The following is a 23,202-nucleotide window of genomic DNA, read 5'->3' as shown; positions in this document are numbered from 1 at the left end:
TCATTTGAAGCCTACTCGTGACAATAAGCGATTTTCATTTCATTACATTTTTCAACGTGCCGTTGGCAGTGGGAGAGGCGTGAGGTTAGAAAGGGTAGTGATCTCTTTGCAGGAATGTGGAAAGAGGAATCACAACCCATCCCGTTTAGGTTTAAGCTGGAGATATCCGCCAATCTTTCTGACAGGGCCAACGTCTGAAGGGACAGCCTTCAGGTGAGTCAGTGTAATTATTCTTATCTCTGACTGCGCTGTGGGTTCGGAAAGGAAATCCCCCTTGATGATGCACCTTGAGAAGTTGTTTTAAAGAACACTGCATCTAACCATGTGATCAACTCCAGATAGACGCCAACATGCAACAGGCAATCTTGGATAAATGGGCCACCTTCAGATTGGCAAAATGGAACTAGTGAAGCGAAACCAGAATCTGCGCTGAGGCAGAAACTATTACAATCTGGTGAAACTGAGGTGAAACAGTATTTTAGCCAAATTTCCGGCAATTTGAAAATAGGTAGGAAGGCGAGTTGTGAGGAGGATACAGAATGTCGCCATAAGGAGATGAATTGTTTAAGTGAGTGGGGAAATCACTGTCAGTGTTGTACATGTGAGATTGCAACCTTCACACTGCAATGAAGTTACTGTGAAAAGCCCCTAGTTGCCACAGTCGGGAAGAATAGAAAATACATTTCACTGTACCTCGGTCGATGTGACAATAAACACAATCCAAATCCAAAAGTAGGGTATTGTCAAGTTGGCAGAGATTGCCAGGAGCAGTGTCACAGAGAGACCTGGGTATCCGAGTACATGAATGACAACAGGTTAGCATATATATCGGCAAGTAATTAGGAAGGCAAATGAAATGTTAATCTTCATTGCAAGTGAGGAGGAATACTACAACTGCATAGGGGAATAGTGACATCACACCTCAAGTGCCATGTGCAGTTTGGGTCACTCTACTTATGGAGGGATTAATTGATGTGGAGGCAATTCAAAGAAGATTTAGTCGGCTGATTCCTGGGATGAAGGGATTGTCTTAAAAGGAAAAAGTGATCAGGTTGTGTACTCATTGGGGTTTGTAAGAATGGAGCGTGTTTTTATTGAAACGTAAGGTTCTAATTGCTGAGGGGGTGTTTCCGCTCATGGGGAATCTAGAACTAGGGGTACAGCTTCAAACGAAGGGCCTCTCATTTAAGACTAAGATGAGGAGGAATTTCTTCTCTTAGCATTTAGAATTCTCTCCCTCAGAGAGCAATGGTGACTGGGTCATTGAATATATTCAAGGCCGAGTTCAATAGATTTTTGATTGACAAGGGGGTCAAGACTGGAAAATGAACCTTTTGTCACGTCACATCAGCCATGATCTTATTGACCAACAGAGCAAGCTCAAGGGGTTGACTCTTGTTCTTCTTCTTATGTTGTACGATCTGATTTAGAACGTTGGGTTAGGTTGGCTCCAACGTTGTTCCTGTCAAGTGGATTATCAACTCTCACACTCCGTGCACCTGTAAATGCTGTTGGGTCAGGAGGGGGTCCATCCAGGTTTGGTCAGGTCTGGGAGAGGAGGTAAGTCCAAAGGGGGAGGGGGGAGGAGTTTGTCGGTGGGGAATACCATGGGGGAGGAAGGTCCTTAGTGGGTGTGGGGCAGGGGAGTATCCCGGGGGTTCAGGGATGTGGGGAGTGTCTCTCCAGGGCTTAGTCTGGATATTTAAAATACCCTGAAGTTAGAAGTGTTTTTATTTCTTCTAACTTTTTCAGAGTAATTATTAACGTTAAAACTGGCAGGAAACATCTGAACTCAGCAATTTAAATCACTTGGCCAGATGGAGCCCAACGCAGTGCAATTGTCCAGGGGAAGCTCGCGCTTCTGAACAATTGACAGGTAAACTCTTCCCTGGGAATTCCGAGAGGGATTCCTAGCGGATCTTTGTACGATGCTGGGGAGCCAGGAAGGTCCGGGCATTATCTGGTCAGTGCTGTTTGTGAGAGCTTGCTGTGCATAATTGTGCTGCCATTTTGCCCACATTACAACAGTCTTTATTGGCTGGGAAGTGATTTGGGAGCTTTATGAAAGGGGAGTTATAGATGTAGCTCTTTCTTCCTTTAATAACTGATGGAGCAGCTGAAGACAATTGAGCAACCCCCTCAGGTCCTGCAGTAGCAATGTCCTGGGATTGTGAGAAACAGCCTCACCATGACCCAGGGGATTGATAGTATTTATTTCAGAGTGTTGAAAACAAGCAATGTGAATGATTCTTTGGAAAGGCAACAGCAGATTGTTAACCCAGGCAGCACAGTGCTCAGGTCCAAAAAATGAATGTCGGACCAGGCTTGGATAACTTCAAACCAAAGTCGGCAAAGGGAGTGAGGGGGTGGCCTGGGGTGTGGAGGGCATTGTGAAGGGGGGAGGGGGTCAGAATTTGGGACTGTGCTCAAACAAGCTGAGATTCTGCCCTGTGCAAAATAAGCAAAGGAAATTCCAGTTAAAGAGAGTGGAAATGTCAAACATCCACTACCCCGATCAGCTCACAGCTTGACTATTAGGCACTGGAATGTCACTCTGCTTCTATATTTCTCCACATTGTCAGAACTTTGTATTCCTCCCTTGGACCTCCAAACAGGGCCTATTCAGGAATACGGAGTGTACCTATTCTTCTTTGTAGTGCAGGATCATCGGAGAAGACAAGACACGGCCCCTTTTAATGGCACAAGCCATTCTATTTTGTGAAGTCTTCATTCTCCAACACATTGAAAATCTTTGGCGTATTTAAATAACTTTTGCTGTGTTAGTGAATAAGTGTGAGTGAGGTAAGTGAGTAAGGGGGTTGGATGGTAGGGTAGTAGGGTGGTTAGGATGCCACTTGAGTAGGGCGGCATAGTGGTAGGTGGCAGGGTGGTGAGGCCAGGTCAGGTTGGACTCATAGAATCATAGAATCCCTACAGTGCAGAAGGAGGCCATTCAGCCATCAAGTCTGCACTGACCCTTCGGAGCACCCCATCCAAGCCCACGCCTCTGCCCTATCCCCGTAACCCCACCTAATTGTGAGGAGGTCAGGAAATAGATGGAGGTTCGGGGGTTTGGAAGATTAGTGATTTGGAGGGTCAGCGCCTAGGAGGATCAGGAGGCGAAGGATAGAGGGAGTTGCAGGATGGGGAAATTCAGTGAATCAAAGAGCTTAGAGATTTGGGGGGAGTCAGGGGGAAGTTAGGGAGCAGGGGTTGGTGGGAGGGATCAAGCCTATAATGCCTCAGGTTATTCTAGGCTGCTTTTAAAAATATGAGCAACACTTGCAGTCTGCAGTGCATTGTTGTATAAGAGAGGTCTCTGTGCAAACAGCGATTGCTTCCTCTCATTCCCTCTTGCCCGAGAGAGGCAGGCAAGGCGAGTACATGGACTTGCAAGGATGACAGGCTTCCCTGCAGTGCATGGTTCCATTGGCTGCATCATGTTTTGTACGCACTCCAGGCTGCTGACTTCCAAAGCAGGCGACTGTAGATGGCCTCGGAGGACAACCTCGAGCAGCTTGGAGTCTGGAAGACCTGGCACAACGTTTAGACTGCACCACCTTGGCATGGGGGCAACAGCAAGGACAATGACGGGGTGGCAGAGGTATATTCCCCATATCCTCCCAACAGCCCAATTCAATCACCCTCATCCTTGTTTTCACACCCCTCCTGGTCAGAGAATTTAGCTGAAAAGAATTCAAGTGCAAGCTTTACTTTAATGCTGTCTTCCGAGGGTTTGAGGCCATGAAATACACATGTGCGAAAGGCAAGGCCTAACACATCTGTATGAATGACTTGAGCCTCTGTAATGGCCTCCAGTTGACTGCCAATTTGGTCAATGTGAAGAACTTGAGATTAATCTTGTTAAAACTGAGATCTAGCTCATTGGGTGAGGGAATACTTTGAAGTGTGCGGATCGGCAGAAGAGTAGATGGTACTATAGGACAGTTGTTAAAGCAAAAGCTAGATACCGGAATGAAAACAAAATAGACAAAAGGCTCTGGAAAAATTCCGCAGGCCTGGCGATATCTGTAGAGTTTTCCAGCCCCACTCACAATTCCTTCCCATTACACTTTCTGTCCTGCCTGTCATTATTCTATCCACGAACAGAAATGAAAGACCCCAGCCGGAGGTAATGTTTCAAGTCCAATATGATGCTTCATCAGAAGAACACCACTTCATGAGGTGCTACAATAGATGCTTCTGAATTCGACACAACCCAATTAGTTGGATTAGCACTTGGAACTCAAAGAAATGACGCAAAGGTACGAAGGATGGGGTGTTACAGTTCACTCAGGGCGGTGGCAACATGCATTTTCACATACACAGTGCAGTCCGGGGCTGTGGGTTGGGATGGTGGAGGTTCCAACATTCTTTTCATCGCATGGCTGATCAGCAATCTTGCCCACTCTTACCACCTGCACTTAGTGAGTGTTGGAAGCATTTTCAGATTGATACTCAACCTGTTTGGTCACATTATGAATGCACCTTCCATGGCCATTGACGGCCTGGAGTGCAACTCAAACATGGAGCATCTGACTTAGATCGGGCAGGAAAAATACTCACTGAACCACAAGACCTTCAGTGCGTGCTGTGAATAATAAAAGGCAGCATTGTGTGTTTAATTCCAATGGTTGCCAATAAATTCCTTTGAACCCTATTATCTTGGAGAACAACTTAGAAACTTACAAGCGAAGGATATCATTTCCCCAACACTTGAATTAGGACTGAGGTGAGGAGAAGTGACTTTACTCAGAGGGTTGTGAATCTTTGGACTATCGCTAACCCAGAGAGTTGTGGATTCTCAATCATTGAATTTATCCAAGATATTGGTCGATAGATTTTGAACGTTAAGGGAATTACGGATATAGGGAAAAGGCAGGAGGTGGAATACGGTTGAAGATCAGACATGACCTATAGAATGGAAGAACAGGTTTAATACGGTGATATTCCTGCTGCGGCTTTCCAAAGTTGTCATATTCTTAAACCTTGAGCACAGGTTGCATTTATTATCAGAATATCCAATTCACCAAACAGCACGTCTTTCGGGACTTGTGGGAAGAAACCGGACCATCCGGAGGAAACCCACGCAGACAGTGACCCAAGCTGGGAATCGAACCTGGGACCATGGAGCTGTGAAGCAACAGTGTTACCCACTGTGCTACCAAGTCACCGGATGATTTGGTCCATGAACTCATAATCGGAACGTACCTTTAAGCAGTGGAGTCAAGCTGAGCCAGCCTGTTAATCAGGACAGTGTGTTCCAGGATTTGGTTTTGGAGAGATGAAACAGACTTGTCGGCACCGAGGGAATGTTAACAGCCAGCTTTGGAGGAAGTCGGTTCAATTGGCTGGCTGGAAGCTTGTGATGGCCAGGGACAGTGTTCTGGCTGATAACAGTCAGTGTGTGGTTCCTGCGGGATGCTTCTGAGAGAGCTGGGCAGAAGTGATTGGACCTGGAAAGGAGAAGCTGGTGAAGTAAAGAACTGCTTTATTGTTCTAAAACCAGCGAGTGCCTGGCACATTTTTACTGTGTGATTGAAATGATCTTGAATCTACAGAGAAAGTGGACAACCTTGCCAGGGAACACCATCGCAAGCCTAGCAAGAGGAACTATGGAAAGGAAAGCTTGACCTCCTGAAAGACTCTAACGGAAGCCATTCCAGGGCATCAGCGGTCCTTTATTCTTTTTACTTTATCTCTATTTTTTTCCATCTCCACCACCTTTTCCCTCTGCGTTGTCTGTGTGTGTGTGTGTGTGTGCAGAGTGAGGTGAGTTGGAAAGATCAGGGTTGGTAAGGGGTATTACGTAGTCAGTTACATTTTTCTCAGTTTAATTATATTGCTGTTAAATAATCAAAGATTAATTGTGTTAAATATTTACCAACCTGGTGTACTGCAGTTTATTGGGCTCAGCCAAGGAACTCAAAAATGACATCTGATTGTGTTGTGAGCCGCTTGCCTTCATTGGACAAGTCATGCTACAATTGTGTAGAACCTTAATAAGGCCGCACTTGGAATATTGCGCACAATTCTGGTCGCCACACTACCAGAAAGGTGTGGAGGCTTTGGAGAGGGTGCAGAGGAGGTTCACCAGGATGCCTGGTTTGGAGGGTGTCTGCTATGTGGAGAGGCTGAACTGACTCGGACTGTTTTCATTAGAACAACGGAGGTTGAGGGGTTACCTGATAGAGGTCTACAAGGTTATGATGGGCATGGATAGAGTGATGGGCAGGCGCTCTTTCCCAGTGTGGAGGGTTCCAATTACCAGGGGGCATGGGTTTAATGTCCATGGGGCAAGTTTAGAGGAGATGTGCGAGGCAGGTTTTTTTTGCGAGGGGTGGTGAGTGCCTGGAACACGTTGCCAGGGGAGGGTGTGGAAGCAGATACATTAACAGCGTTCAAAAGGCACCTTGACAAACACATGGATAGAGGGATACAGCACTGGGAAATGCCGAGGGTTTTGGCCAAGGGGTCAGGGGTATGGGGAGAAGGCAGGAGAATGGGATGAGAAAAATATCAGCCATGATTGAATGGTGGAGCAGACGCGATGGGCCAAGTGGCCTAATTCTGCTCCTATGTCTTATGGTCTTATAGTATCATAAACCGGTACAGGCTTGGAGGACCGAAGGGCCTGTTCCTGTGCTGCATTGTTATGTGTTCGAATTGGGGCTGCTGCACTAGCCCATGAGGTTGTGACAATATTCACCTAAGTATAAAAGATTAAACAGTGATCCAATTGAGGGTTCAATAAGGTAGATAAAGGGAAACTGTTTCCTATGATGGTGGGGGTATGGTATAAGGAGGCACAACCATAAAATTAGAGTCAAACTGTTCAGGGATGATTTTTCACACAAAGGATAGTTGTCATCTGGAACATTCTCCAGCGAAGGGTAATTGAGACCGGGACTAATTTCAAGATTGTGATCGATTGATTTGAATGGAATAGAAGGATGCAGAACCAAATTGCCCCAGCAATTTCCTCCCTTGCTTCCCTCAGCATTCGGGGGTAAATCCGGACAGTCCGCCGAGCCGAACAAACTCCTCTTGTTTCTTTTTGCAAAAAAACCTCGCAATGCGTCAGCTGAGAAATATTGTGAAGGTACACACAGGATTGGACCCGACCTTCAGAAAGATACAGGGGAGAAATTAAACAAAGAGGAACTTACGAAATTGGGAGCACAAGTGGGCCATTCAGCCCTTTGAGCCTCCTCTGCTATTCAACAAGATCATAGCTGACCTTCAATTTAACACCATTTTCCTGCACCATCCCCATATCCTTGACTAACTGAAATCTGCCGATCTGTGTTTTGAATGCACTCAATGCCTGAGCCTCCACAATCCTCCTTACAATTCCAAAGATTCAGAAGTGCAGAGAAACTCCTCATCTCCATCCTGAATGACCTACCCCTAATTTGAAGTTTTTTTTTAACCTAACTGTGGACCCCCTCCACCCCTACCCCAATATCTCCCCATCCCCCACCCCCCTCCCCTGCCCACCCCCAACATCCTTCCTGCAGCTGCTATGATGAGCCACATGGCAATTTTGTAGATTTCAATTAGATCAACTCTCCTTCTAAACGCCAGAGAACTGTGGCCCAGTCTCCTCAATCTCTCTCAAAACCTGCCCTGGTTCCCAACGCGGCCCCTCCCTGCCCCGCGTATGGCTATCTGATCATCGGTTAAATCAGTGGAACACCATCACATTCAAACGCATTTCTTCCTTTTGTTCCATTCCAGGTTCGCCTTCGAGGAACTTTGTGAGCTGGACACAGTATTCCGGTAAAAGGGCAAGAATGGACTCCAGACTCCAGTCTGCGCCAATGGAAACTCTCCTGGTTCTCAGTCTCCTGCTTCAGGCCACAAGTGGCAGAGTCTACGAAAAATGTGAACTTGCCCGGATTTGAAGGAGAAGGGATTAGATGGATTTCACAGACAACAGCCTGGCTAACTGTGAGTCTCGTTGGCATCAATGCTCGTTAACACAGTGCTCGATATTCCCACTCAACTGGGGCTTTGCTTGACTTCTTCCCTTCCACAATGGTGATCATTCGTGGTCACAGGTTCGTATCAGTGGGTTAGGGAGTAAATAAGGACATAAGGACAGGAACAAGGAGTCGGCAATTCTGTCCCTTGAGCTCGCTCCGCCATTCAATACGATCATGGTTGATCTCCGCTCGGCCTGAACTCCACTTTCCCGCCCATCACCCCATTAGTCATTAAAAATCTGTCTATCTCCTCCTTAAATTTACTCAACCAGCAACCACTGCACTCTGAGGTAACGAATTCCACAGATTCATGAACCTTTGAGAGAAGTAATTTCTCCTCACCACTGTTTAAAATCTGAGACTCTTTATCTTAAACTATGGGTGGGATTCTCCAATATGGGGCTATATCCCCACGCCGACATGAAACCGGCGCCAACTACTCCGGTGTCAACGGCTCCCGAAAAGTGAGAAATTCTCCCCTTCTAGGGGGCTAGGTTACCGCCGGAGTTGTTCCGCAGCTCTAGCCAGCGCTGAATGGCCCGCGCGAGTTTGCATAGCGCGGAATGGCCGGCGTATTCCGCATATCGCAGGCGTTCCCCTTTTCCGCCCGGCCCCTGGAAAATAAGCAGAGCCCTACAGGGCCCCGGGGCGGAGTAAAGTAGGCCTCCCTGGAACCAGCCCGCCCGCTGATTGGCAGGCCCCGATCGTGGGCAGGCCACCGTGGGGGACCCCCCCCCCCCCACTAGATCGGATCCCCCCCGCACCCCCCTCCAGGACGGCCCCCATACACTCACCTTCCAGGTCCTTGCCGTGCGTGGCGTGAGTAATTTACACGGCCGGACTGGTCAAAACTTGTCGCCCACTCTGCCCCCCAGAGAATTGCTGAGGGGGGGGGCCACTGTCAACCGTCCCCGATCGGTGTGGCGGCGATCCCGCCGGAGAATAGGGCAGCCGGCGTTGGGGTGGCGGGGCGCAGGGTCGGAGAATCCCTGCTATGAGCTCTCGTTCTAGAATTCCCCACAAGATGAAGCGCCGGACTACATCAACTTTATCAATACCTTTATCATCTTATATACCTCAATAGATCACCTCTCACTCTTCTAAACTCGAGGGGCTATGAGCCTAAACTGCTCAAACTCTCTTCATAAGACAACTCTCTCATCTCTGGAATCAATCTAGTGAACCTCCTCTGAACTGCCTCTAATCCCCCCTCGAATAAGGGCACCAAAACTGTGCACAATACTCCAGGTGAAATCTCACCAATGCCTTGTACAATTGCAGCAACATTTCCCTACTTTTATACTCTATCCCTTTAGCTATAAAAGTCAAAATTCCATTTGCCTTCCCTGTTAGCTGCTGCACCTGCACACCAGCTTTCTGCGATTCATGCACAAGGACACCCAGGTTCCTCTGCATCGAACCATCCCAAAGTTTCTGTCCATTGAGATAATAAGTTGCCGTTCTACTTTTCCAGCCAAACCTCACACTTATCTATGTTATGCTCCAGCTGCTAGGTTTGGACCCATTCGCCTAACCTACCTGTATCCATTTGTAAATGTGTCATTTCCTCATTGCAACTGACTAACCCACCTATTTTAGTGCCATTTGCAAATTTGGCTATCTTACCTTCTATCCAGTGTGTGGTGTCGGGCTGGGCTGTAAACACCATAAAGGCCAGAGTTGGGTCAGATGACTGAACGGTATCCCAGGAATTGAGATTGGGAAAAGGGTGAAAGAGTTGGAACAGTCTTACCTTTCTTCAGTTAGTGCAATTCAGGAAAAAGGGCGAACATTTCAGGCCTGTGACTTCTCAACAAAGCCAATATCACCTCCAGCTTTGCTTTGATTGGCCACTGTCTTCGAATCAGTCTTTCCCAGAAGCTCAAAATGGCAACTTTCCAATGTTCAAAGCACAGATTTTAAACCTTCAAATTAATGCTCTTGATTTAGTTCGTCGCCATGACTACTATCAGTCTCGCTAGTGTCCTGCAGTATGGGCTCAGTCCATCGCCTAGGCCATTCAATAACAGCATTGTGGGTGGTCTGTGAGTGGGAACAACCGGTGCAGAGAAAGACACAGCTCACCAAAACTAATTGAAGCAAACCTTTGGAAAGAGAGACAAGGGGATGGATAAAGTCAATGAAAGAAAGTTTCTGCTGCAAGAGATCTCAAGACCTTTGCATAATTTTTAAAATTCAATCATCAGGTATGGCTTTGCTGGCTAGGTCAGCATTTACTGACAATTCCTAATTGCCCTTTTATGCGAGATGAGGGTGAGCTGCCTTGTTGAACCGCTGCAGTCCCTGTGGCGTAGGGACACCCACAGTGCTGTTAGGGAGGATGTTCCATTATTTTGACCCAGCGAAAGTGAAGGAACGGTGGAATATTTCCAAGTCAGGATGGTGAGTGACTTGGAGGGGAATTTCAAGGTGGTCGTGTTCCCATGTGTCTGTAGCACTTTGCTTCCAGATGGTAATGGTCGTGGGTTTGGAAGAAGCTGTCCAAGGAGCTTTGGTTCGTTTCTGAAGTGCATCTTGTAAATGGTACACACTGCTGCCACTGCGCGTTAGTGGCGGAGTTATTCACCGCAGGATTCCTAGTCTCTGATCTGTTCTTGTAGCCGCAGCATTTATATGGCTCACCAAGTTCAGTTTCTGGTCAATGGTAGCCTCAAGGATGTTGTTAGTGGGAGATTCAGCAATGGGAATGTCACTGAATGGCAAGGGGTGATGGTTAGGCTCTCTCTTGTTTGAGATGGTGATTTCTTGGTCTGTGAATGGTGCGAATGTGACTTACCAAATATCAGCCGGACCCTGGATATTGTCCAGGTTCTGCATTGCTGAGGTGCTGTTCCCCCAGTTTGCACTGGGCTTCAGTGGAACATTGCAGCAGGCCAAGGATGGGCATGTGGGTGTGAGTGCAGGACGGGGAGCTGAAATGGCAGCGACAGAAATGTCTGGGTCCTGCTTCTGGACGGACCAACGGTGTTCTGCAAAACGCTCACCCAATCTGTGTTCAGTCTCTCCAATGTAACATAGACCCCATTGGGAGCAGCAAATGCAATAGACCACATTGAAGGAGGTCCACGCGAAGCGCTGTCTCACTTAAAAAGAGTGTTTAGGCCCTTGGATGGTGAGCAGGGAGGAAGTAAAGGGACAGAATTTGCACCTTGTTTGATTGCATGGTCAAGTGCTGTGGGGAGAGGGTCAGGTGTTGGGGGTGATAGAGGAGTGGACTAGGGTGTCCCGGAGGGAACAATCCCTGTAAAATGCTAAGAGGGGAAGTGAGGGCAAGATGTGTTTGGTGGTGGAATCATGCTGGAGTTGGCGGAAGTGGTGGAGGATGATTCTTTGAATGTGAAGGCTGGTGGGGTGAAATATGAGGACAGAGGGGGACCCTATCCTGATTCCGGGAGGGAGTGGAAGTAACTGTTCAGTTCCTCTGCCATTTCTTTGTTTCCTATTACTACTTCTCCAGCCACATTTTCCAGTGGTCCAATGTCTATTTTTGCCTCTCTCTTAACTTTTATATATTGAAAAAAACACTTTGTACCTTCTTTTATATTACTCGCTAGCTTTCACTCATATTTCCTCTTCCCCCCCTTATTGCTTCTTTAGTTGTCCTCTGTTCGCTTTTAAAGGATTCCTAATCCTCTGGCTTCCCACTAATCCTCGCCACTTTGTATGCTTTTTCTTTTGCTTTTATGCTGTCCTTGACATCCCTCGTCAGCCATGGATGCCTTGTCCTCCCTTCAGCATGTGTCCTCCTCCTTGGGATGAATTTCTGCTGTGCCTCCCGAATAACCCCCAAAAACTCCTGCCATTGTTGTTCCACTGTTTTCCCTGCTAGGCTCCTTCTCCAATCAACTCTGGCCAGCTCCTCCTTCATGTGTTTGTAGTAACCCTTATTTAATTGTGATGTGGAGATGCCAACGTTGGGCTGGGGTGAGCACAGTAAAAAGTCTTACAACACGAGGTTAAAGTCCAACAGGTTTGTTTCAAACACTAGCTTTCGGAGCACTGCTCCTTCCTCAGGTGAATGAAGAGGTAGGTTTTGTGCTTACTGTGCTCACCCTTATTTAATTGTAATACCGTTACATCTGATTGCAGCTTCTCCCTCTCAAACTGCAGGGTAAATTCTATCATATTGTGGTTATGGCTCCCTAAGGGTTCCTTCACCTTAAGTTCCCGAATCAAGTCCTCATGCAGCCCCTGGCTCTGCAACTGCATCTCCAACAATGATGGGACCGTCCTTTCCATAAGCCTGAGACCCATCTGGACGGCAGCTAGTCCCTGGGGTTGGGCCACCCTCCAAATGCCCGCCCCTCGGGGATTCCTAACTCTGCTTGATGTACCACTGCATATGTAGCACTGCATATGTGGGGTATGAATCAGAAAGTGACCCAGGTGCCTCTTCACTAACAAGCCCAACCGAAGTGAGTGTCTCTGGGATGGTGGAGGGAGCTGGTGACAGCCGTGATGACAAGTCAATGGCGTCTCCAACATGTGCTCCGGGGTGTTGACAGGTGAGTCCAGGGTTTACGCCGAGTTAGAGGGACGCCAGATGGATCTGCCTCATTCACAGGCAATCCTGAGAGACACAAGACAAAACGCATGGTTCGATCGCGGGAAGGCATGGTGTGGGGGAGAGGAGTGGAGGGAGTGCCACATGTGCCATAGGGACATTGCAATTCATTGGCGGCTCACTTGGATCTCCGATGCCAACCTCTGCCCCCGCCTCTGTGACTGCCCATTCTCCAACCTCATCGACCGGGTCCATTGCCTTTTGTTCTGAGACGGTCCGGCGGGCCCCCTCCGGCCTTCTCCTGCTCCCTGCAGTTGTGCGGCACCTTCTCCTGGGAGGGGGACAGATAATGCACAGTGTGAGACACTCGGACGCAGGCAGCAGAGGGGGTACATGGCCAGTGTGCAGGGCACCCGGCCATGACGGGTGGTATGGGTGTGGCATGTGCCATGCGGTGGGGTTCGATCTCCGGCTAGTTTGGGGGGCGGTAGCTATGGATGTGTGCAACAGGGGTTGGTGCCAGGTGCACGGTGGTGGTGGGGTCTCACCCTGGCTGGCCTGAGGGGAGGGGGGGGTGGCTGTTGCCCATCCTCACCCAGCACAGCCTGCTGGTCTGTCTGGTGGGGGTTGCAGGTGATGATGGTGTTTGGGACATTGTAAGGTATGATTCGATGAGTATGACTGTCTCTCTGTGGGACAGCTCTCCCAATTATGGCACAAGCTCCAAATGTTAATAAAAAGGACTTTGCAGAGACAACAGGTCTGAGTTTGCCATTCTTGTTTCTCGTGCCTCGTGCTTGGTGGTTTGTCCAGTTTCTTTCCTCATAGACTTTCTAGTGGTTCATGTGCAACTTCAAGGTTTATTTGACCATTCCAGGGTCAGCTAAGAGTTAACCTTTGCTGTGGGGACATGTATGAAGGGATGGCAAAAAATCTCCTGCCCAGATGGGCTTGTGCAAGAATCAACAGTGGCCACATGGTCATTATTAGACATTTTAATTCCATTTTTAGTGATCTGAATTCAAATTCTACCCTATTTCTTGGTGATATTTGAACTCTGGTTCCCAGAACATTACACTGGGTCTCTGGATTAATAACCCAGTGACTATTCCACGACACAACACCATCACATTCCATCAACTAGAGCTCTGTAGTGGTGATGTGTGGGGGCCAGAGATGCTGAATTAACGTCCCACAAGAGTATAAAATTGAACTGCGCCAATTTGTGAGAGAGAAGCTGGATCAATATGTGAAACAGAAACATAGAAAGGTACGGTGATGGGGTGGGATGAAGTGAGAGGGGGGAACTATGGTTGGGCAGGCTTGGTTGTAATATTTCACGAAGGTTATTTTGGTTTGGGTTAAACATTTGTTCTTTTCGCTGACTGTCCCCAAGAAGCTGGTTAATACTGATCAGGCTGTACGGACTTTAAGGTTTACTAAACGTCCAAGAATAGGAAATGAATTCCTGGTTTGGTATATCCTTGGAGCTCTCACCATTTACCCTTCCATCTTCAAGCACCCAATCGCCCAGCAGCAGTCGGACAGCCTTTTATTTTCCACTTCTCCAATATTCTGATAACCAAATAGACAAAGGTGAAGTTACACGGGATCAGAGGTGAGGTGGTAAGATGGTTGCAGAACTGGCTCAGTCACAGGGAAAGGGTGGCAGCTTTTCTGATTGGAAGGTTGTGGACTAGTGGTGTTCCACAGGGATCCGTGCTGGGGCCTCTGTTGTTTGTATTGTACATAAACGATTTGGAGGAAATTGTAGCTGGTCTGATCAGTAAATTCTCAGATTACACCAAGGATGGTAAAGTGGCAGTTAGTGTTGGGGATTGTCAGAGGATACAGCAGGACATAGATAGGTTGGAGACTTGGGCAGAGAAATGGCAAATGGAGTTTAATCCAGACAAATGTGAGGTAATGCATTTTGGTAGATATAACATAGACGGAAAATATGCCGTAAATGGAAAAACTCTTGGGAATATAGAACGTCAGAGAGATCTGGGCGTGTCACAAACCTTTGAAAGTGGCAACAGAAGTAGACAAGGTAGTCAAGAAAGCATACAGAATGCTTGCCTTCATTGGATGGAGCATTGAGTATAAAAACTGGCAAGTCATGCTACAGTTGTATAGAACCTTGGTAAGACCTCATTTGGAATATTGTGCACAATTCTGGTTGCCACACCACCAGAAGGATGTGGAGGCTTTGGAGAGGGTGCAGAGGAGGTTTACCAGGATGTTGCCTGGTCTGGCGGGTGTTAGTTATGCGGAGAGGCTGAATAGACTCGGACTCTTTTCATTAGAAAGACGGAGGTTAAGGGCGACCTGATATTGGCCAACAATATTCTGAGGGGCATGGATAGAGTGGATGGGCAGGCACTCTTTCCCAAGATGGAGGGGTCAGTCACCAGGGGTCATAGGTTTAAGGTGCATGGGGCAAAGTTTAGAGGAGATGTGCGAGGCAGGTTTTTTACACAGAGGGTGATGAGTGCCTGGAACGCGTTGCCAGGGAAGGTTGTGGAAGCAGCTACATTAACGGGGCTCAAAAGGCATCTTGACAAACACATGGATTGGATGGGTACAGAGGGATATTGCACAAAGAAGTGCTGAGGGTTTTGGTCGAGGGTTGTATCATGACCAGTCCAGGCTTGGAGGGCCGAAGGGCCTGTCCCCGTGCTGTATTGTTCTTTGTTCTTTGACAAAGGTGTTCCAAAATAGGTTTTTACAAATTTTCTGTGATTTTGCTTCTCGGCAGTAATGTTCAAGAAATTAATTTTCAATTCCTGGAGATGCAAGGGCACTCCGGGCAGTTGGCCACCCTGGCAGCAAGGCTACTTTTTGTCGACATTCTCAGGGGGAGTTCACAAATAAACAAAGGTTTAATCTGGGTTCAAACCTGTGTTTGTGAAATATTTCAAGCAACAGTGCTCTTGTGTCATTCTAATTTTAGGGGTGTGCATGGTTGACTTGGAAAGTGGATTCAACACAAAAATAACAAGACATTATCGGAATCGTGGCATAATCACGTCAACTAACTATGGGATTTTCCAGATTAACAATAAAGTGTGGTGTGACGATGGAACAGCCTCATTCAAGTACAACCTCTGTGATCTCAAATGCAACAGTAAGTCACCCAACGCTGTATCAGTCTTGCTTATTTTCCTGACTGCTATTTGACAACCGTCGCGCTGTGGGTGGTATTTTCAACCTCTAAATGGGAAGGGTGTCGTCACAAATCCTGCTCCAGCGACCACAACGTCCAAGGTGGCATTTCCCGGGAGTGCGGAGCTGTTGGAGGTGCGGCCTTTAGGAAGGGATGATGGACTGAGTCCTTCTCTGGTCGTTGCAAAAATCCCACTGCCACTATTTTGAAGAGGAGCAGGGAAGCCATCCTGTGTGGATCTCTCTCCCTGAACCACGGTTCCCGAAAGAACGAGATAGTCCGGTCGTGATAGCTTTTGTGGTTTTGTGAGATATTGCTGCTTGCATTGGTGCTGGTTTAGCACAGTGGGCTAGACAGCTGGCTTGCAATGCAGAACATTCTTCAATTCAATTCCCGTACCGGCCTCCCTGAACAGGAGCCGGAATGTGGCAACTCGGAGCTTTTCACAGTGACTGTATTGAAACCTACTTGTGACAATCGGCGATTATTATTATTATTACGTTTCCCCACATTGCAATAGCGACTACACTTCAACAAATACGTAATTGGCTGAAAAACTATTCGGGACAGCTTGAAGTTACCAAAGGCAAATCTCAAGTGAACGCAAGTCTTTTTCTGTCTTTCAATTTGCCAAACTGAGTGGGTGATGGTGGGTGAAGCTGTGGAGGGGAAAGGGGAGTGGGCACATTTCCTGGTAGAGAAGGTGACCCAGTGTCTCAGGGTCACATTTGTTGCTCTCCCCTGATTTCCCTCAATTCAGCAGGTGGCGGTGAGCTGCCTTCTTGAGCCGCCGCAGTCCATGTGGTGTAGGTACACCCACTGTGCTGTTGGGGAGGGAGTTCCACGACTATGACCCAGCAACAGTGAAGGAACAAATTATATAATTCCAAGTCAGGATGATGTGTGACGTGCGGTAGGAGTGGGTGAACAGACTTTCCAATTCAATGCTGATTTGATGTCAACTGCCCAATAGGAGTCCCTGATACATAAAGGGGTTACAGGTGGCACTATTGGTTGGTGGAGATTTGTGTGTGAAGTTGGATCAAGGAAAATAAAGGTGTTTTGTGGAGAAGCAGAACTCTTGTCTCCTTACTCTACAGCAACCCAGAAATCTTAAACAACTTGGAGGGGAGCTGGCAGTTGATGATCTCATCATGAATCTTCTGCCCTTGTCCTTCTAGGTGGTAGAGCTCATGGCTTTGGAAGTTACCGTTTAAAGAGCATTGGCAAGTTGCTGAATGCGGAAGTGTATTTTGTAGATGGTGCACATTACTACTGGTGGAAGAAGTGAGCATTTAACGTGCTGGATGGGGTGCCAATCAAGCTAAAACGGATGGAAAACCCTTTACTTCCAATGGGGAGATGTAGACTGCAAGAGAGGAATACTTTTTCAGCATCCACTCTGTCAAGTCCTCTCATAATCTTATATGTTTCAATAAGGTCACCTCTGATTCTTCAGAACTCCAATGAGTACAGCCCCCCCCCCCCCACCCCCTCAACCTTTTTCATAAGAAACCCCCTTCATTCCATGAGTCAGCCTGAAAAAGCTTCTCTGAGTTGCCTGAAGTGCAAGTAAATCCCTCCCTAAGTAAGAACACTTAAACTACAGGTGTAGCAAGACTGCCCTACTTTTATACTGCATCCCCCTTGTAATAAAGGCAAACATTCCATTTGCCGTCTGTTACAAATCAGAGAATCCATCCCGGCTGGTGAAGCATCAGATGATCTGCAGTGACGTCAGCAGAGAGTGTTGTGTGCGCGGCTTCAGTTCTCCATCGTAGTTTGTCCGAGGAACATCCCTAAATAAAACCTCTCAGCGTGTTTGTAAGAGTCCAGAGTGTGGGCACCTCCGTGCCTTTTCTCGTTGCCGCAAACTCAAAGATGCGACAAAAGAGAAAACTGGCGACGAGGATTGAGGCAAAAATAGTCGGCTAAAACATTGGAGCGGTGTCAAGAGTGGAAATAGATTCTCGGGACCGGCCTCTCGCCCACGTCGGGCGAAGCAAGCCGCCGATACTGCAAGGTGGTTTTAAAAATCGACGACAACTGTGAGTAAAGAAGAAAAACAGTTTGAAAACGAGCCTGCTGTTGTAGGGGTAGAGTCTGGATTGCAGAGGCCGCGCGTGTGGCTAAACTAAACGGGCTGCGGGAACAGGGATTCAGAAGTCTTCCGACTCTGTACAGGCCACTCCTCGGGGACTAGGTCAAACCACAGTAAAGTACAAAGGAAAAAATGTGAAGCTACATTATAGGTAAGGGGACCACTTGTACCATTCATCCAAAAGAATTAGAAGGGAGGAAGTTGGTTGAAGCATAGATCCTAGGAGCTTGGATCTGAAAGCGTGGGAAGAACAGGTGCCATTGATGCATTCCATGAAGACTATGAGACTTGGAAGTCATAGGGGGAAAGATTGCAGTCATGTATCGTAGCGAATCAAACATTTCTCATTTCGTAGGTCTAGGCCGCACAGGCCTGACTGCTGGGAGTAGGCCGCACAGGACTGACTGCTCGGTGTAGGCCGTACAGGCCTGACTGCTCGGTGTAGGCCGTTCAGACTTGACTGCTGGATGTAGGCCGCACAGGCTTGAATGTTGGGTGTAGGCCACACAGGCCAAACTTAATAGTCATCAGATTAAGATGGAAGTGGATACAGACACAGCAATATTGTTAATACCTGAGACAATTCATCATCATAAGTTGATGCATCTGTTTTGAAAAGCATCAGATGTGATCCTAAGGACATACACATAAAAGGATACATTATGATGAAAGTAACAGTCAATTGACAGATGGTGGAGTTGCCCCTCTTCACGTTGTCCATCAAAGATTTCCTGCTTTATTAGGCAGAGTACGGTTGACAAAGATTAAACTCAACTGGGGAGCAATAAATCAACTAATGGAGTCCAAGAACAACCTACAACAACTCCCAGACAAGTATGAGGAAGTGCTTGAAGATTTACCAGACTCCATGATTGGAGTTGAAGTACAATTAAAGATCAAGCCAAACAGCACGCCAAAATGTCTCAAATCGAGAACCGTACCATATGCCATCAGGCCAAAAGTTGAAGAACTAGAAAGGCTAGTCCAAAGGAGTCTTTGAACCAGTTTCTACAAGTGAATGGCCAACACCAATTAGAACAAACATACAGTGCAGAAGGAGGCCATTCAGCTGATCGAGTCTGCACCGACTCACTTAAGCCCTCACCTCCACCCTATCCCCGTAACCCAATAACCACCCCCCCCTAAACATTTTGGTCACCAATGGCAATTTATCATGGATAATCCATCTAACCTACACCTCTTTGGATTGTGAGAGGAAACCGGAGCACCCGGAGGAAACCCACGCAGACACGAGGAAAATGTGCAGACACCGTACAGACAGTGACCCAGCGGAGAATCGAACCTGGCACCCTGACGCTATCAAGCCACGGTGCTAACCACTTATGCTACCGTGCTTCCCTGTACTGAAATGTGATGGCTCAGTGAGAATAGGTGGAGATTTAAAAACAACTATTGGCCCAGTATTGTGCACAGATCACAACCCAATGCCATTGATCGTGGACTTGTTTGCCGGGCTTTCTGGGTGACAGCAATTCAGTAAAATTGATTTGTCACAGGCTGATTTAAAAATGAATGTGGCTGTAAAATCACAGCTGCTACTCACTATCATGAAGCACAAAGGTCTGTTTTGTTACAAAAATGTTGTTCCTTTTGAAACAAGATTTGTTCCGACTCTTTTTCAGAGGTCCGTGGATCAAATTCTAAGTGGGCTAAATGAGGCGCCATGTTATTTGGATGACATTCTCATCATGGTTCGAATGAACAGGAATGCTTGAAGGACTTGGAAGCCACTCTGGAACGTCTGCAAAATCATAATCTCCGAGTCAAAAAGGAGAACTGCAACTTTTTCAAGGCATCCATAAATTATCTGGGCCACACCAGCAATAAAGATGGCTTACACAAGGAACTGAAGAAGATGTGTGCTAAACTTCTTGTCATTCATGTACCAGGACATCCAGATTCCTCGACAGTGCTACATTCTGTAGTCTCTCTCCATTGAAACAATATCCTTCTTTTCTATTTATCCCACTGGTAGCGTGCCCCTTTAAGGATGAGTTCTCAGATGGTCTTGTGACCTGTTCGGACAATTTGGCCAATTGGGCCAATTGAGCACGGGTTTTCCTAACCAGTCTAGAACCTGGAGTCGAAGTTTTCGGTGGCATTGTTGTCATTCTCTGTACATAGCTCTTCCACAGACAAGGGAAGCAAACCCTTCCTTATGGTCCATTTTGACCCTTCCAAAGAAATCATTCTCACTTGTCTTGTACACAAAATGGAGGATGGTTTAGAAAGACCCATCGGCTACCCTTCAAGGAACCTGACTGATTCAGAAAAGCCATACTCTCAGATCGAGAAAGAGATTGGCCATCATCTTCAGGATAAATAAATTCCACCAATACGTTCACAACTGGCATTTCACCATAATTACAGATCATCAACCCCTGTTAGGTTTATTTAGGATGTGGAGAAGCCATTGGACTGGGGTGAACACAGTAAGAAGTCTTACAACACCAGGTTAAAGTCCAACAGGTTTATTTGGAATCACTAGCTCCTTCATCAGGTGAGTTATTTAGGGAAGCTAAAACCATCCCTCCAATAACGTCAGCAAGGATACAGATTTGGGCATTATATGCGGCACTTTTGAATAAACTTTCCAGCATAGAATGGGGACACAAATATCAAATGCAGATGCCTTGAGCTGTCTCCCACTTCAGGGAAGTATGACATCGCTGCCTGTACCAAAATAAATTGTCCTTGCTTTGCATTTACTTGAGACAATACCCGTGTTGTCGCAACAGATCAAATACTGGACTCAAAGGGACCCAATATTGTCCAAAGTTAAGCAACTTCATGACTGGTGTTACCAGGGAATGTCTGAACAACTAAAACCCTCTCAAATAAGGAAGGAGGAGCTGAGTTGTGAAGATGGCGTCCCTCTGTGGGGAGCGAGGGTGGTCATCCCCACGCCCGGCAGGAAGTTGTGTACTGGAGGAACTAAACAGTGCCCGCCCAGGGATGTCCAAAATGATAATGGTGGCCTGGGTTAGACGTAGAAATAGAGAGCATGATTAAACACTGCGACCAATGCCAGGTACTGCCAGCCCCGATGCATCCTTGACTTTGTGGCCAGGTAGGCAGTGGGTGAAACCCCACATGGATTTTACAGGCCCATTCGTGGGCACCATGTTCCTACTTATAGTGGATTCAAACTCAAAATGGCTAAACATCTATGAAATCTATTCCACGAGTTCTTTGGCAACAGTGGAAAAGTTAAGGGAAACCTTTGCCACCCATGGTTTGCCGGAGGTGTTGGTTTCAAGCAAAGGGACAGCATTTACCAGCGAGGAGTTCTGGCATTTCACGGCATCAAATAGCATTTGCCTACCGCACCGTACCACCCCTCCTCAAATGGACTGGCAGAGAGCGCTGTGCAAACAACCACCAGCATCCCTGCAGACCAAGTTAGCACATTTTCTTATTACCTATAGAACTGCACCCCACCCGACCACTGGAGTAACTCCTGCCGAATCGACAGGCAGGTGTATTTGGACCAGGTTGGACCCGATTTTTGGCGGTCCAAATTTGGCGGGGGATGTTGAGGCGAGGCAGAGTGTGCAAAAGAAACACCAGCGTCGGGATTCTCCGATCACGTGCCGGGTCGGAAGATCGCCGGGGGGGGGGGGGGGGGGGGGGGGGGCGCACGAATGCCGCCATGTCACTCCAATGCCAGGCTGCCGATTCTCTAGCCGCTGGAGAATCGGCAACAATAGCCCCAGCGCGGTTGCCCCGGCGCCGGTCGGGGGACATTGAAAGTGGTCCCCGCAGTGATTCTCCACGATCGACGGGCCGAGTGCCCGCCAAGCCCCGTCGACATCGTTTACGTATGATCCTACCCGGCGGGATCTCGGCGATCTGGCTGCGGGGGCCGTCCTGGTGGGGGGGAGCCGGGGGGGAGCCAACTCTGTGGGGGAGGGGGGGGGGAGCTGACTTTGGGGTGGGGGGAGCCTCTATGTTGGCCAGGCCCGCGATCGAGGGCAACGATCGGCGGGTGGGCTAATTCTGGGCGGGGCCTATGTTCCTCCGCACCGGGCCCCTGTAGGGCTCCGTCATGTTGCCCGCGGGCTGGCACGGAGATGGCCGTGGTGCGCATGCGTGGAACCGTGCCGGCCGTGGTGCACCGGCTTTTGGTGCCGGAGCAGCGGACAGAAATCTGGCGTCATTCTAGTCCCCTAGGAAGGGGTGAATGCCTGGGCCTGGAGGCCCGTTGACGCCAGCTTCGCTTCTGCCGGTTTTGACGCCGGTATCAACACTTGGTCAGGATTTCGGAGAATCCCAGACCATGATTCTCAACAAAACTGAGAAATATTTGAGGTGGGCGACTTGATATATGGTAAGTGTTTTGGTGTTAGCCCATATTGGATCTCTGGAACCGCCATGGCCAAAATAGGTTCAGTATGAACTAGATGTCCAAGGAAAAAGGGTGAAGAAACACCTGGATCATTTCAGAGGAAGAGAATCACACACGGAGCCAGTGGGGCAGTCCGCCCCGAGTGTGCCTGTCAGTGATATTGCTGCGGGTGAATGTAATGCTTCAGCAAGCGACCCTGAGGAAGAGGCAAGTAATGTTCCCGTGGGAACTGGAGAGGTTAACTGGACAGACCCACCTTTGCAAGTCGAGAGTCAACCCATTGAGGTTCCAACCAAAGTTACCTCCACTGCGGGAACAGCCGCTGGTGAGCCACGCCGCTGTCAATGGATCAGGAAGTCCCCAGACCAGCTTACCTCATAAAGGACTGTGTTGAGATCTATTTGTTGCATAATATTGTAAATAGGTCCATTGTTATTGATAAGTGTAAATTGGGAACTTAAACGAGAAGGGATATAGCAGGGAGCCCCTTTAAGGGGCAGGTTCTTGGAAGGCCATGTGGCCCATTCAGCCAATCTGAGCTGAGTTCTGGTTTTCCTAGCCAATCTAGACACTGGAGTCAAAGTCATCAGTAGTGTCAATATCATTCTCTGCACATAGTTTATGAAATAAATGGGAATACGCTCTACTTGGTAGTCACCACGCTTTGCAAGATATTACTCCCACTAAAGTAGAAAACCTCAATTTCCCACAATAATCTCCATTTGCCAAACCTTTTGCCCATTCAAGTAACCTATCCATATCTCTGTTTTCAGACTCTCATCCCCCTCGCAACTTGCTTTCCTATCTATCTTAGTATCATCAGCAAATTTGATTGGATTACACTCAGTCCCTCATCCAAGACACTCCATTCTGCTGGAGAAATCACCTTGCTATTGTTGGGAGACACTGCTATAGTTTGAAGGGTGCTTGATGCAATCCTTTTCTCAAAATAGTCTAGAAACTGACTGCCTGCGGAGTAAGCAAACTGTATGAGGTAGAATGTTCACAATACGTCCTGCCCTAAAATCCACAATGGCACCTTCCCACCCC

At 47.7% G+C, this 23,202-nt stretch overlaps 1 protein-coding gene across 1 annotated transcript in view; it reads left to right on the top strand.

Moving 5' to 3' along the window:
* Positions 1-7,835: 7,835 nt before the first annotated feature.
* The window catches only part of LOC119968631 (lysozyme C-2-like), a 32,064-nt gene continuing 16,697 nt past the window's right edge, over positions 7,836-23,202 (top strand). The window contains exons 1-2 of the mRNA XM_038801253.1: positions 7,836-7,953; positions 15,470-15,643. Coding sequence (XP_038657181.1) covers positions 7,923-7,953; positions 15,470-15,643 — 205 coding nt within the window. The 5' untranslated portion in view covers positions 7,836-7,922. The remainder of the gene's footprint in view (positions 7,954-15,469; positions 15,644-23,202) is intronic.

Source organism: Scyliorhinus canicula, chromosome 7 (assembly GCF_902713615.1).
Source record: "Scyliorhinus canicula chromosome 7, sScyCan1.1, whole genome shotgun sequence".
In the NCBI taxonomy this organism is placed as follows: domain Eukaryota; kingdom Metazoa; phylum Chordata; class Chondrichthyes; order Carcharhiniformes; family Scyliorhinidae; genus Scyliorhinus; species Scyliorhinus canicula.
Note: the sequence above shows the minus strand (reverse complement) of the source record. Positions and strands in the feature narration are given on the sequence as shown.